This window comes from Mobula hypostoma, chromosome X1 (genome assembly GCF_963921235.1).
Source record: "Mobula hypostoma chromosome X1, sMobHyp1.1, whole genome shotgun sequence".
NCBI lineage: Eukaryota > Metazoa > Chordata > Chondrichthyes > Myliobatiformes > Myliobatidae > Mobula > Mobula hypostoma.
This window is the reverse complement of record NC_086128.1, coordinates 72,182,324-72,194,831: the sequence shown is the minus strand read 5'-3', so window position 1 is coordinate 72,194,831 and position 12,508 is coordinate 72,182,324. Positions and strand designations below refer to the sequence as shown.

The 12,508-nt window shown below is 55.5% G+C and overlaps 1 protein-coding gene across 2 annotated transcripts in view; it reads left to right on the top strand.

Annotated features, from left to right (window-relative positions):
* Positions 1–3,818, top strand: part of neurod2 (neuronal differentiation 2) — a 3,852-nt gene extending 34 nt beyond the window's left edge. The window contains exons 1-2 of one of the 2 annotated variants that reach the window (XM_063036932.1): positions 1–3; positions 1,618–3,818. The exon at positions 1–3 is cut by the window's left edge and continues 34 nt beyond it. In XM_063036932.1, the coding sequence (XP_062893002.1) occupies positions 1,623–2,702 (1,080 nt within the window). In that variant the 5' untranslated portion in view covers positions 1–3; positions 1,618–1,622 and the 3' untranslated portion in view covers positions 2,703–3,818. Of the gene's footprint in view, positions 4–559; positions 707–1,617 lie in introns of those variants that run through there. The other variant, XM_063036930.1, reaches the window with a different exon arrangement.
* The last annotated feature ends 8,690 nt before the right edge of the window (positions 3,819–12,508 follow it).

Below are 12,508 nucleotides of genomic sequence, written 5' to 3'. Positions count from 1 at the left end.
AAGGTAACTTGCGTGAAGAGAACTCCGGACGACCGGGGGCGGCGGGGGGGGGGGTGCGTGGCGAGTGCTGACCATCGGTGCCCGGCGCGTGAGGCAGAAGGCGGGGGGCAGGCGCGGAGCGGCTCCGGTTTGCGTGCGATCCCGCGTTCCGAGTGGAGGAGTTTATGCCGATTTGGACTCCGGCCAAGTCTTAGATCGATGCTCCTTTCTATAAGCACCCAGCCTGTAAAATCACAGCGCTAAGGGGAGCGGTCTCTGTTCGGGTGGGTGAGTCCCGTGTGAGGGGGGGGGGGCGGCGAGGCAGGTTCCAGACCTCAGGTTAACTTCGAGAAACCGTGCACGGAGCGGCAGGGCGCGCTGCCGCGTCCCGGATTTTTTTTTTCTCTGTGGGGTCTGCGTTGGTACAATCTGTACAGCGCGACAGATGGTCAACTCCTGGTCCCGCGGGACGCGGATCGCTCCGAATGCGAGCTCCTGTCAATCAGCGCCTCTCATGTGACGCGCGCTGCCAATGATGTGCGAGCATATGGCCCTGGCATAGAAGCTGGTACCGCAGTTTGCTAGCTCTGCCACTCTCCTCTGCCGATAGATTGGCGATTGCCAGACGCCCAGGACATTAACGAACCAGCTAATCCCACAAGGTATCGGTGAACAATGAGCTGAAGCGGCCCGGCGGCCGCCAAAGCCTCACTCCTCTCCTTTGCAGGTAAGCCCAGTTGCAGGGAGTGCGCGCTTCTGTCCCGCCGACTGACGGCTGGCATTTGGGTGATGCCCGGGAGCAAAACCCGGATCCCTTAAAATCAGTGTCTGGGTGTATATATATATATATTTTAAAAAAACATTCTGGGAATTCAGTTTGGTCCGGAGCACTGTAATAGACTGGGAGAAGGAAACAATTCGAATTAGGGTTTTCTCGACAGGCGCCCGCCTTCGATGGCGAATCCGTTCGCTGTTTTCTTAAAGAAAGGGCCGATAATAATCGGAAATATGTCGCTTCAAGTTTCCCCCGATCGAAGTTCGGCAGATAACCCGGGAGAGGAACAGCGGCGCCTCAGAACAGCGCTGGCCCCGCTATTCCTGGTACGGGATCCCGGGATATATTTCCTAATTATTTAACGGAAGCATTTGCGTGCCCGAAAGCAAGGCACGGGAGGGGGGGGGGAGAGGTGGTGCGCTCCATGTTTTTTTTAAAAAAGGGTCGTGCAGGCGTGGCGATCCGGTAGCGAGCGTGAAAATTGCACCCTCCGATTTATCACCGACGGGAAAGGTTGAACCCGAGGGGACGTTCAAATGGTGGGGTGCGGGGGAAGCCCGCAATATTCCCGCGGTGTGCCCGTTCTTATCGCGGAGAGCCGCCGATCCCGACCCGAATCTCCGGGAATGAGGTAGAGCGGCTCGCAGGCAGGGAGGCCGGGTCACCCCGCACTACCCGCGGTCGGTGACGGTGGAGCGTCAGGCGCACCATGGTGGGTCTCCCGGGACTCGCGCCTGGCCCCCTCCCCACCCCCCCCAACCCCGCCGGCTCCGGGGGTGGGGGAGGGAGGGTGGCCGGGCCGTGCGCGGGCGCCGGTACTGTACCGCCGTTCCCAACGTGTTGCCTTCTGCGCCCCTTTTCAGGGACCATGCTGACCCGGTTGTTCAGCGAATCGCCGCTGATTCCCGGCCTGCAGAAGTTCGCCAGCTGGGCGGCGGAGAGCGACAGCGACGAGGAGCGGAACCGGGCGGAGGGCAGCGCTGGGATGCGCGAGGCCCGGGAGCGGGCGGCGGAAGATGGCCTGAGCGCCGCCCCGGAAAACGAGGAGGGGGAGACGGCGATGGAGGAGGAGGACGACGACGAGGAGGAGGAAGAGGAGGTGGAGGAGGAAGAGGGCGCCAGACCGCGGAAGAGGGGGCCGAAGAGGCGGAAAATGACGAAGGCGAGGCTGGAGCGCTTCAGGCTGCGGCGGCAGAAGGCGAACACGCGTGAGCGAAACCGCATGCACGACCTGAACTCGGCGCTGGACAACCTGCGCAAAGTTGTCCCGTGCTACTCTAAGACGCAGAAGTTGTCCAAAATCGAGACCCTGCGCCTGGCCAAGAACTACATCTGGGCGCTGTCGGAGATCCTGCGCTCCGGGAAGAGGCCCGACCTGCTGTCCTACGTGCAGACGCTGTGCAAGGGGCTGTCCCAGCCCACGACCAACCTGGTGGCCGGCTGCCTGCAACTCAACTCGCGGAACTTCATCACCGAGCCGCCGCAGGAGGCGGCGCGCCTGCACCCCGCCAACTCCACGTTCGCCCTCCACCCGTACAGCTACCCGTGCGCCCGGCTGCCGAGCCCGCAGTGCCAGCCCACCGCCGTGGGCAGCGCCCACCCGCTCCGCTCGCACCCCTACTGTTCCAGCTTGGATCACCTGTGTGGGGGCGTGTCCCCGGACTACGCCGGCTCTGAGATGGAGGGGCCCCTCAGCCCCTCGCTCTGCGCCGAGGGCGGCTACCCGCTGAAGTCCGACTCGTCGCCGGACCCCCAGGAGAAGACCTATCACTACACCATGCACTACTCGGCGCGGCCCGGCTCCCGCGGTCCGGCCCACGGGGTCATCTTCAGCAGCTCGGCGCTGCGCAGCGCCCTGCATGCCGACAACCTCGCGCCGTACGACTCGCTGCTGTCGGCCGACCGGGTGCCCGCCTACGAGGAACTCAACAGCTTCTTCCACAACTAGATCGCAAAGACTTGTCCGGGGGTCGGGGGAGGAGGAGGAGGTGGGGCCGCGGGCCTTCAGGACCTCCCGTGGTTTCGCGATTGCGAGCGGAAACAAAAAAGACCGGCCGAGTATTGAATTCCGCCGCTGCGCCCGGCATGACCGTGGCGAGGAGGTGCGTGGACCTGTCGCCAGAAGTGTTTCAGAAGGGCTTCCGAAAGCTGTGGTCAGGTGTGCGTGTGTGTGTGTATGTGTGTGTGTGTGTATGCAGCCACCAACCACACCCCATCCCCCACCCCCGCCCGACAGATGCGGCTGATGTGGCTTTGGGGAACAGAACGCCCGCGGCGACCTCCCGGTAAAGCAATAACCAAAATCTATGCAAGTGGAGATTATAAGGACGATGCTGTGGGCCGGAACCTCGCCGGGAGCAGGAGCTGCCTGGCCGCCTTCTGTCCCCACGCCGGACCCCTGCCCCGCTCGCGGCGGGCTCGAACACAGATAGGTTTCACTGACCTCCCGGCCACCTTTCCGCGGAATCTTAGACCCGCCAACCTCCAGTTTGGTTACAATTTCTTCTTTTTTTAAATCTCTGACTGGGCAAACAGGAGTATTTTAAATCCACCGAGCCCCGCCGGCCTCGTTGCAGACGCTCCGCGCTCTCAGTTTGGAAGAAAGACGACCTTGTTCCACGCGAGATTCTGCAGACGCTAGAGAAGTCGAACGCTTGTTTCCTAGGTCAGCACCCGCTCTCGGGCCATGAACACCTCTCCTCTCTCCCTGGAGAACTTGATTTTCAGACTCCTCCCCCACCCCTCTCGGCCCGTCGGCCTGAGGTTAAACTTCATCGGTGCGGAAATTTGCGGCCCCGTTTTACAGCCAGGACTCGGACTCCGGTCGTCTGCTCGCTACGTCTGCATAACGCCGACACAGCGCAGGCAGGGTCTGTTGCCAGCGGATGTTCAAAGTGCAACCCCCGCCCCCCCCCCCCACCTCTACGGAATGGCTGTGACGTTAGTCTGGTGCTGCGGGGGGGGGGGGGTCCGGGGGTCGCGACCTCCACGGATGACGGGAACCGGACGGAGCAAAGGCCGGACCAGCGGACAAATCGCTCTAACCGAGGGGGAAGTCTCCGGCCTCGCCGCCCCAAGACGGGGAAAGAGACTGGAGGTGTGGAGGGGGGGGGAGGTGCGGTTGTGTGTGGGAGGGGATGTCATTATGTAGGTGGGGCTCAGGATAACCTATTAGCATTTTGTTAAAATCGGGTACCGTTTATAATCCCCGAGGTGAGAAGTTTACAACCGCTGAGGTAAAGACGTGGTTGTTACTTTGCCCACTGTTAATTTTTTTTTCCTGTCCCTGTTGCTCCCTGCGACCCTCACCCTCTCCCGCTCCCCCCCTTGCCTGTTCATTTGACTCCGGTTTGAGTCGCCGTAGGGCCCGCCCTGCGGCGCTGCCTGTCTCTACTCTCCGTTCCCGAGAGAGTTGTCAAGCGAAGCGCGTAGAGGCGGAGAGGAGGAGGATGGCGCCGATCGGAACGCAGACATTTCCTTCGGCAGGTACACCCCTTCTTCGGGTGATTATTACAGCCCCCCCACCACACATCCCCCTCCCCCCAGTACACCCACCTCGCGGTCGGCTGGGACGTGTCTCTCGGTGGCCCAGCGCAGCTCCCGGCGCGGCTGCTGTCGATGTTCCCGGTCCTTCTAATCTGTGATGACCTGTTTCTCTGAGTTCCTGAGTTGAGCCGTGACCGGCGGTGGATCCGGGGCTCCCGGCGACACTGACCAACAATAGCGTTTGATGTTAATATTTTTTTTACGGTCCCCTGGCTTCAGGGAGTCCGCCTCCAGTCCCAAAGTTTACCCGGCCAGAGGAGTAACCGGGTACACCTTTGATTTCTAAACCCGTCAGCACGCGTTTGCGTTCAGAGATTTCGTTATGCTGGGGAGCGCAGTCGGCGGGTTTATCACTGGGTTTGCGCCCAGACTCTGTACCCCAGGTGGGGACCGAAATTCGGAGGTCTGAATTGGCGATGAGCGTGGGGTGAGACAAGCCGCTTGTCCGGTCGAGTCTCCGAGTAACGGCCAGTGAGTGCGGGGGAGGAGGGAAGGTCCCCGCGGGGCAGCTGATGGGGGAGAAGGGGAACGGGAAGTTAGTGGGGCGGGGGGGGGGCAGTAGTTGATGAGAGAGAGAGGCCGACGTGTTCTCCGCTTTGGTGAGGCGGTAGAAATCAGTGTAACCAACGCGGCCCAATTTGCCACCGCGTCGAGACAGGTTTTTACTGTTACTGTATATAATATTTAACGTCTGTTAATATTGCAGGATTATGCACTTAAATACGTTTACAGCTAAATTTGCACAGACTGTAATTAGTTGGGTCGTTTCGTGTTCTGCATGAGTGTTCTGATATGTCTGGCTATATTCATCGACCCCACTGATCCCCGGCTACGGTGGCCCGAGGCGGTACAAATAACTCCCCCCCCCCACCCCCAAGGTCTGGTGCGGCCTGAATTCTGGGTCTGGCAGCGGCGGGGGTGCGGACCGTCCGGGCGCCACCCAGCTAAGACCCCTCGCCGCGGCTCAGGCCGCACCTCCCGCCTCTCCTTCGTTGCCCGCTGCCGGGCCCCGCACCGGCGGGTCGGCGGATTTGGAAACTCGGTGTTTGGTGTTTAGATTTCTCTGAGTCGTTGTCTGCTGTATCTGCGCACAACACGGATTTGTGGGCTCTTTTGTAAACCGTTAGTTAATAACCGGACCGGTTTGACCCTTCCGCTTTTTCTTTGCCTTAAATCTAAAGTTGGAAACTTGCGTTGTGCGTCGTGTTCCCGATCTTGACATTTTGAATTCTGGAGATTTTTAATATCAAAGTCGATCACTGTGCTTCCTACCGAACCAATAAAACCCGGGAGTAAACCTCACTCTTGTGCGCCTTTTCATTTTTCCTCTCTCTCTCTCTCTCCTCTTCGCGGCCGGCGAAAATCCGACCAGCGCTAGATTCGGCCTCGCGTCGATCCCGGCCTCAGGGCACCGGCACATCCCGCGTTCGATCCCCGGCCGACCCTAGCCCCCACCCCCACAACAACCAAAAAAAAAAGCATCTCCCCGTGAACGAGTTCGATTCGTCTACTTGCGTTTGGCAGAAATTTCTAGAACAGCAATAAAAAAAAACAGACAGATGGTGTATTTCGGGTTTGAAATGCTGGCCGAGCTCTCCCCCCACGCCCTTCCGCCCCGTTGTTGTTTTTAGTTCCTGGCGCTTTGTAAACGCGAATTATATCAATAGGTTAATTCCGTTCACGGGGGGTTCCCGCGGAGAGTCACGACCGCCGGCCGGTAGTTGAATCCCGGCCGCGGCCGGTCACCAGCGGGCGGTCGGGCTCCCGTTTGCCGAGCCCCGCCGGGACATCGAATATCGAAATGTCCGCCGATGGAGATAATTTCGATCACCGCAGAGATGGTCAGGATAGGGTAATGGCTGTGTCTTTTTCGTCCCTTCCAGGGATATGGACTCGCTGGGAAGCTCCCGTACCCTGAGCTTGGGAGGGGTGCCCGGCGGCTCTGGATCACAGACAGCCAGAGTGGGTAAGGAAGGGTTCCAGCCCCGCAGGACATGGTTGAAGCGGGTGGGTTTTCACACACCCCGGCGTCTGATGTTCGCCTGTGATTGAGACCAGAGGGGGTTGGGGTGGGAGTTAGACCCCCCTGGCTGCTGTAGCGGGTTCGAACCCGTCCAACAGCACAGCGACCCGTTGCACCCGGGGGGGGGGGGGCGGTGTTTACCTCAGGGAGAAAGTTGAGCGCCGAAGGGAATTTCTCAACATCATTGCTCTGTTTGCAAATGCAGAACGTAGAACCTTACAGGCCATTCGGCCCACAATGTTGTGTTGACATTTCAACCTACATTAAGGTCAATCTAACTCTTTCCTTCCCACCGCTTCTTTTTTTTTTGCTGTAATGGTGATTTGAGTGTGCGTGTGTGTGTGTGTGTGTGTGGATGTGTGTATGCATGTGTAAGTGTCTGTAAGTGTGTGTCTTTGTCTGTTTATGAGTGTGTATGTATGTGTGTATGTGTGTGTGTGTCTGTATATTTCCGCGCGCGCGTGTGTGTGTGTGTGTGTCTGTCTGTCTGAATATATGTGTGTGCTTGAGTTTGTGTGTGTGTGTCTGTGTGTGTGTATGTGTGTGTGTGTGTTTGATTTTGTGTCTGCGTGTCTGTATATTTCCGAGTGTGTGTGTGCGTGTGTGTGTGTGTGTGAGAGAGAGAGAGAGAGAGAGAGAAAGAGAGAGACTGTGTGACTGCGTACATGCATTGGTCTACCAGCATAGAAAAGGCCCGAGTCCTTCCCGGACAGACCTTCCAACCTCCCGCCCCTCGGCGACCCTACTTCCTCCCGTTGTCCACCGTTTCCCAGCGCTCCGGGTGAGGCATTTACCTTCCAGAAATCCCCAGGAAGGAATCCCGACCCCTGCCTCCACACCACCGCGCCCCGCTGGAGAACTGGCCTCACCTCCCCGCCCCCCCTGCACCTCTCTCTGGAGACCCTCGCCGTATCCAGCCCCCTCGTCATTCCCAGCCGATAGCGCGAAGAGAGGCGCCCCCCCCCCCGCCCCCATGGACACCGTCACACCCCGGCATGGTTTCACCGACAGGAGGGAGAGATACAGAAACGCGAGCAGCCTGTAGAGTGAAGAGATTAGGCAAGTGGGTTGGGCAATTTACGGCCACCCGGACTCCGGCGGTCGGGCGATGCGTTTTTCTCGTCGCGTCTCGCTCCGTGGCGCCGTTTCCTCTCTCCCTCTGTCTGCCACAGAACCAGGCCTTTCGGCCCATCGAGTCTGCTCTGCCATCCCCACCATGGCTGATTTATTGTCCCTCTCAAGCCCATTCTCCTGCCTGCTCCCCGCAACCATTGGCACCCTGACTCATCCAGAAACTATCAGCCTCCGTGTCGGCGCCTCTCCTTCTCACAGTCTCCCCGAAGCAGGAATTCGCGCAGCTCCGAACCAGAAACGCGGCCGCGCACAGGAAGAGCCTAAAGCCATTGGCACCCGCTGCCGGAATTCCCATCTGCTGAATCCGTGCACCCAGTCACCCGTATTTACATTTTCCCAAACGCCTGTTGGGTGGGGGTGGGGGTGGGCGATGGAATGGGTCCGTTCCGCTCGATGGCGGCGGTGCCCAGTCTGAGAACTCCGAGAGAGCGGCGAAGGAGGGAGGGAGTGCGGAGCGTAAACTCACCGGGGGAGAGGAGCGGGCAGGGAGTTCGAGTCCCACGACCGCCGCCATCCAGCGGAAAGGACCCATTCCATCGCCCCCAACACGCTTTCGGGAAAATGTAAACACGGGTGACTGACTGGGTGCACGGATTCAGCAGATGGGAGTATAGGATAGAGAAATAATGAGGAGGGAGAGAGAGATAAAACACAAATATATTTATAGAATTATATATATATATATATAGATCTATCTAGCTAGCTCTCTGTGTGTGTACATCTATATTGTCTATATCTAACTATATATATATATAGTCATGATGAAGGGTCTGGGTACGAAACGTCGATTCATTGCCTGACCTGCTGAGTTCCTCCAGCATTTTGTGTTGTGTCTGTTGCTCTGGATTTCCAGCGTCTGCAAATCTCTTGTGTTTATGTATGTGGATGGACATAGAAAGATAGATAGATAGATAGTTAGATAGACAGACAAATAGATATATAGACAGAAGATAGATAGATGGATAGATAGACAGACAGACAAATAGATAGACAGAAAGATAGATAGACAGATAGATAAATATATAGACAGTAGATAGATACATAGACAGACAGCTAGGTAGACAAATAGATAAATAGTTAGATACGATAGATAGATAGATAGATAGATAGATAGATAGATAGATAGATAGATAGATAGATAGATAGATAGATAGATAGATAGATAGACAGACAGATAGGTAGACAGATAGATAGTTAGTTAGATAGGTAGATAGATAAATAGATAGACAGACACTCACATACACGCACATAAAAATACAGCCAAACAGAAAAAAGAACGAATCTGTCAGACGGCAGCAGGACACAAGCTGGTCGAGATGGTGACAACAACGTGGGAGTGTGTGAGAGTGAGTGTGTGTGTGTGTGTGTGTTTTGTGTGTGTGTGTGTGTGTGTGTGTGTGTTGTGCGTGTGTGTTTTGTGTATGTGTGTGAGTTTTGTGTGTGTTTGTGTGTGTGTTTTGTGTGTGTGTGTTTTTGTGTGTGTGTGTGAGTTTTGTGTGTGTTTGTGTGCGTGTGTGTGTGTGTGTGTGTTTTGTGTGTGTATGTGTGCGTGTGTGTTTTGTGTGTGTGTGCATGGGGAGAGGGGATGTGTGCGTTTGTAGGTGGGGAGAGGGGTGCGTTTGTTGAGCGTGGGGAGAGGGGTTAAAAATGAGGAACTGGATGTCGCCAACATCTCGGAAATCCGAACACGATCCGCATCGTTTAACCCACCAGGCGGACAGTGTCCATCGGAAGCTGACAGACATTTGGACAAAAAACAGTCATTGCGTTCCAGCCGCTGATAGTTTCCGATTTAAGGCGGATTTTGTTGATCGGATTTAATCTTGCGGCATCTGAGAAACCGCGTCCATTTTTAATCCGAGTTTAACTGTGCAAATTTTCGTTGCAATAAAGGCCAGGCTGCTAGGATTAAATTCGGCTCGGCAATTTAAACAGAGGTAACAACGCCGAGTTGAATAGAACCCGGTTTTGTGGATGTAATTATTCAGAAAAAAAAATGTTGCATCCGCCCGAAAAACTCTATAGTCATGTTGATTTTTTTATTGCGAGGAAAATCTACATGATGGTTAAATTTATGTTGATGAATTAAATTGTATTTAATCAGCAATACGGTATTTACTTGGTAATTTTGATATTTATTTAAGGTACATTTATTTCCCTAATATTGTAGCTATCCAGAGTAACGTTTTATGTATATCGAACAGCGAGAATTATCGCTAAATAGAGCCGCGCTTAGAGAAAATTGCTTTCTTTATTAATTTAGATTCGACTTGCTTTTCATTGGAGTAATTCCGGATCAGAATCAGGTTTATAATCACCGATATATGTCGTGAAATTTTGCAACACAAACAAAAAAAATTATATATATATATATACTATAAATTACAGGGAGAAATATCGAACGTAAATGGTGTAAACTAGCGAGGCGGTGTCCATGACTTTATAGCCGGCAAATGTGTCTGGACGTATAATATTAAATTAGATTTATATTACGCTTATTCAGAGAAATAATTTATCCACAGCCGCGATTTTCTTTACTCGGGATAATCCGAATTCATTCGGAGAGACCATTTATTGATTCTACCACGATAGTTTTAGTCAGGGTAACGGTATATTCTTCGGGATGTTACCGGGAGCTCAGCGTGCTGGGTCGAATGAATTTATCTAAATCAAAGCCGCGAGTAATTTATCGTCGTCTCCCCCCCCCCCCCACACACACCCAAATAAATAAATAGTTTCCTTGGCTTGATTCGAGGAGCAGTTTATTTAACAGAGTGACACGTCTCTTCTGTGACTTTTTATCGATTTATCGTGTTGTTTACATCCGGAGTATCTGCAACATGGTATTCAGTCAGAACACCGTTGCATTTATCCAGAAATGTATCCACCAACACCCTCCCCCCACCCCATCCACCGTAGGGGGGGAGAGAGAGAGAGAGAGAGAGAGAGAGAGAGAGAGAGACAGACAGACAGACAGACAGAGAAGGAGAGAAGAGAGAGAGGGGGAGAGACAGACAGACCCAGAGAAACAGACAGAGACAGAGAGAGAGAGAGAGAGAGAGAGAGAGAGAGAGAGGGTGAGAAGAGAGAGAAAGAAAGTGGGAGAGGGAGAGAGAGACAGTCAGAGAGAGAGGGAGAGGGCAGAGAGGGAGGGAGAGAGAGGAAGAGAGAGAGAGTAAGAGCGAGAGAAAGAGAGGAAAAGAGAGACAGACAGGGAGAGAGGGGGAGAGAAGAGAGAGACAGAGGTAGAGAGATAGAGACAGAGAGAGAGACAGGGGGAGAGAGAGAGAGACACAGAGAGAGTGACAGAGAGAGGGGGAGAGAGAGAGACAGAGGTAGAGAGATAGAGAAGAGAGAGAGACAGGGGGAGAGAGATAGAGACAGAGAGAGTGACGGAGAGAGAGATAGAGATAGACAGAGAGGGAGAGAGGGGGAGAGAGAGACGCCGCGTTGCTGCTGCTCTCAGGCCCTGTTTCCCGGCCGTCTGGTTTCACAGATTGCGGAGCGCCTTGAGGAGCGCCGAGCCCGCTCCCCTCTGCTCCACGCTCGGCGCAGGCACATCGACACCAGATGGTTCCTCTGCGGGTCCGCCGGCCCGCAGCGCCGAGCAGAAACCACGCCGGCCGCCGGCTCTCCTTCCCAACCCGTCACCCTGCTTAACGGCAGGTGACTCCAACCCCCCCACCCCCCGCCTTCGGCCCGGATTATAACTGGTGTGCGAAATGCACTCTCCCCGTTCTCCCAACCGACACCCAACCGTTACGCTCTCTTGTCAGATCCCCCGGTGTCGGAGAGGCTGGGCTGCGGACGGCTGGCGAGGTGAAGCGGGCAGAAGGATTGTTCCGTGAGCTAGCACTGACACGATGGGCCGAACTAGCCACATTCTACCTAGGGAGAGTATTGCCGCGTACAATCCAGTAAACGGACTAGAAGCAGGTGGCCATTCGGCCGCTCGACCGCGTCCCTCCACTTAGTGAGACAATCCCCGCGATCGGATCGACCCAGCCCGTACTCTTGCCTCTGCCGCCCCGGTTGTGGGGGGGGGGGGGTGCGGATGGGGGTGTGGGAGGATGGTCCCATTTTAGTGGTCAGCGGCCTTCGAGCCGTCGCCGCTCGCTCGCTCCCTGCCCCGCTCTAGCGCCGAACCGGAGTCCGGCTCCGGCCCGCATGCGGAACATAGGCCCCGCCGCGCTCGGCTCACAGCCGCTGTCAGCGACAGGCGGCCGACCGGTGGCGGGACTCTCGACCCCTACCAGAGACTGGGGATGCCGGAGCCACGCTCCCCCGTAAGCCGGCGAACCCAGACACGCCTGGCGGGACCTTCATCAGGAGCTCCCCGGGACACCTGCCCCCGGACCCAGAAGGCAGTGGTCAGACCGGGCAGTTCCGGGCCCCTCACCTGAGAAAAGATAGTGGAGAGGGTCGAGAGGAAGTTCGCGGGAATCATTCCGGGAATGAAAGCGTTAAGGAACGTTCGATGGCTCTGCGCCTGTACTCGCTGGAGTTTGGAAAGGATGTGGCGGAATCTATCGAATATAGTAAGGCCAAGGTGGAGTGGATACGGAGACTATGTTTCCTACAGTCGGGGGGTCGGGGGCGGTCTACGACATGAGGGCCTAGCCTCAGAATAGAGGGACGTCCATTTAGAACGGAGATGGGGAGGAATTTCGTTAGCCAGAGGGTAGTGAATCTGTGGAATTCATCGCCACAGACGGCTGCGGACGCCAAGTCATTGGGTGCTTTTAAAGCAGAGGTCGATAGGTTTTTGATTAGGGTCTCTCCGGAATCCAGGAAAGCGAATTTGCTGAAAAGAAATTCAAAAGAAAATGGCTTTTCAGAGCAGCTTGTGGTTGGGCACATGAGGAAAGGCTATACTGGAGTGGGTGTTGCGTGATAAGTCCATACGAACATAAGATGTAGGAGCAGCAGTCGGCCATTTGGCCCATCGCGTCTGTTCCGACATTTCATCATGGCTAATCCATTTCCCCTCTCAACCCCGCTCCCCCGCTTTTCCTCTGTTCTTTCTCACCCAGAGTAATCACGAATCAACC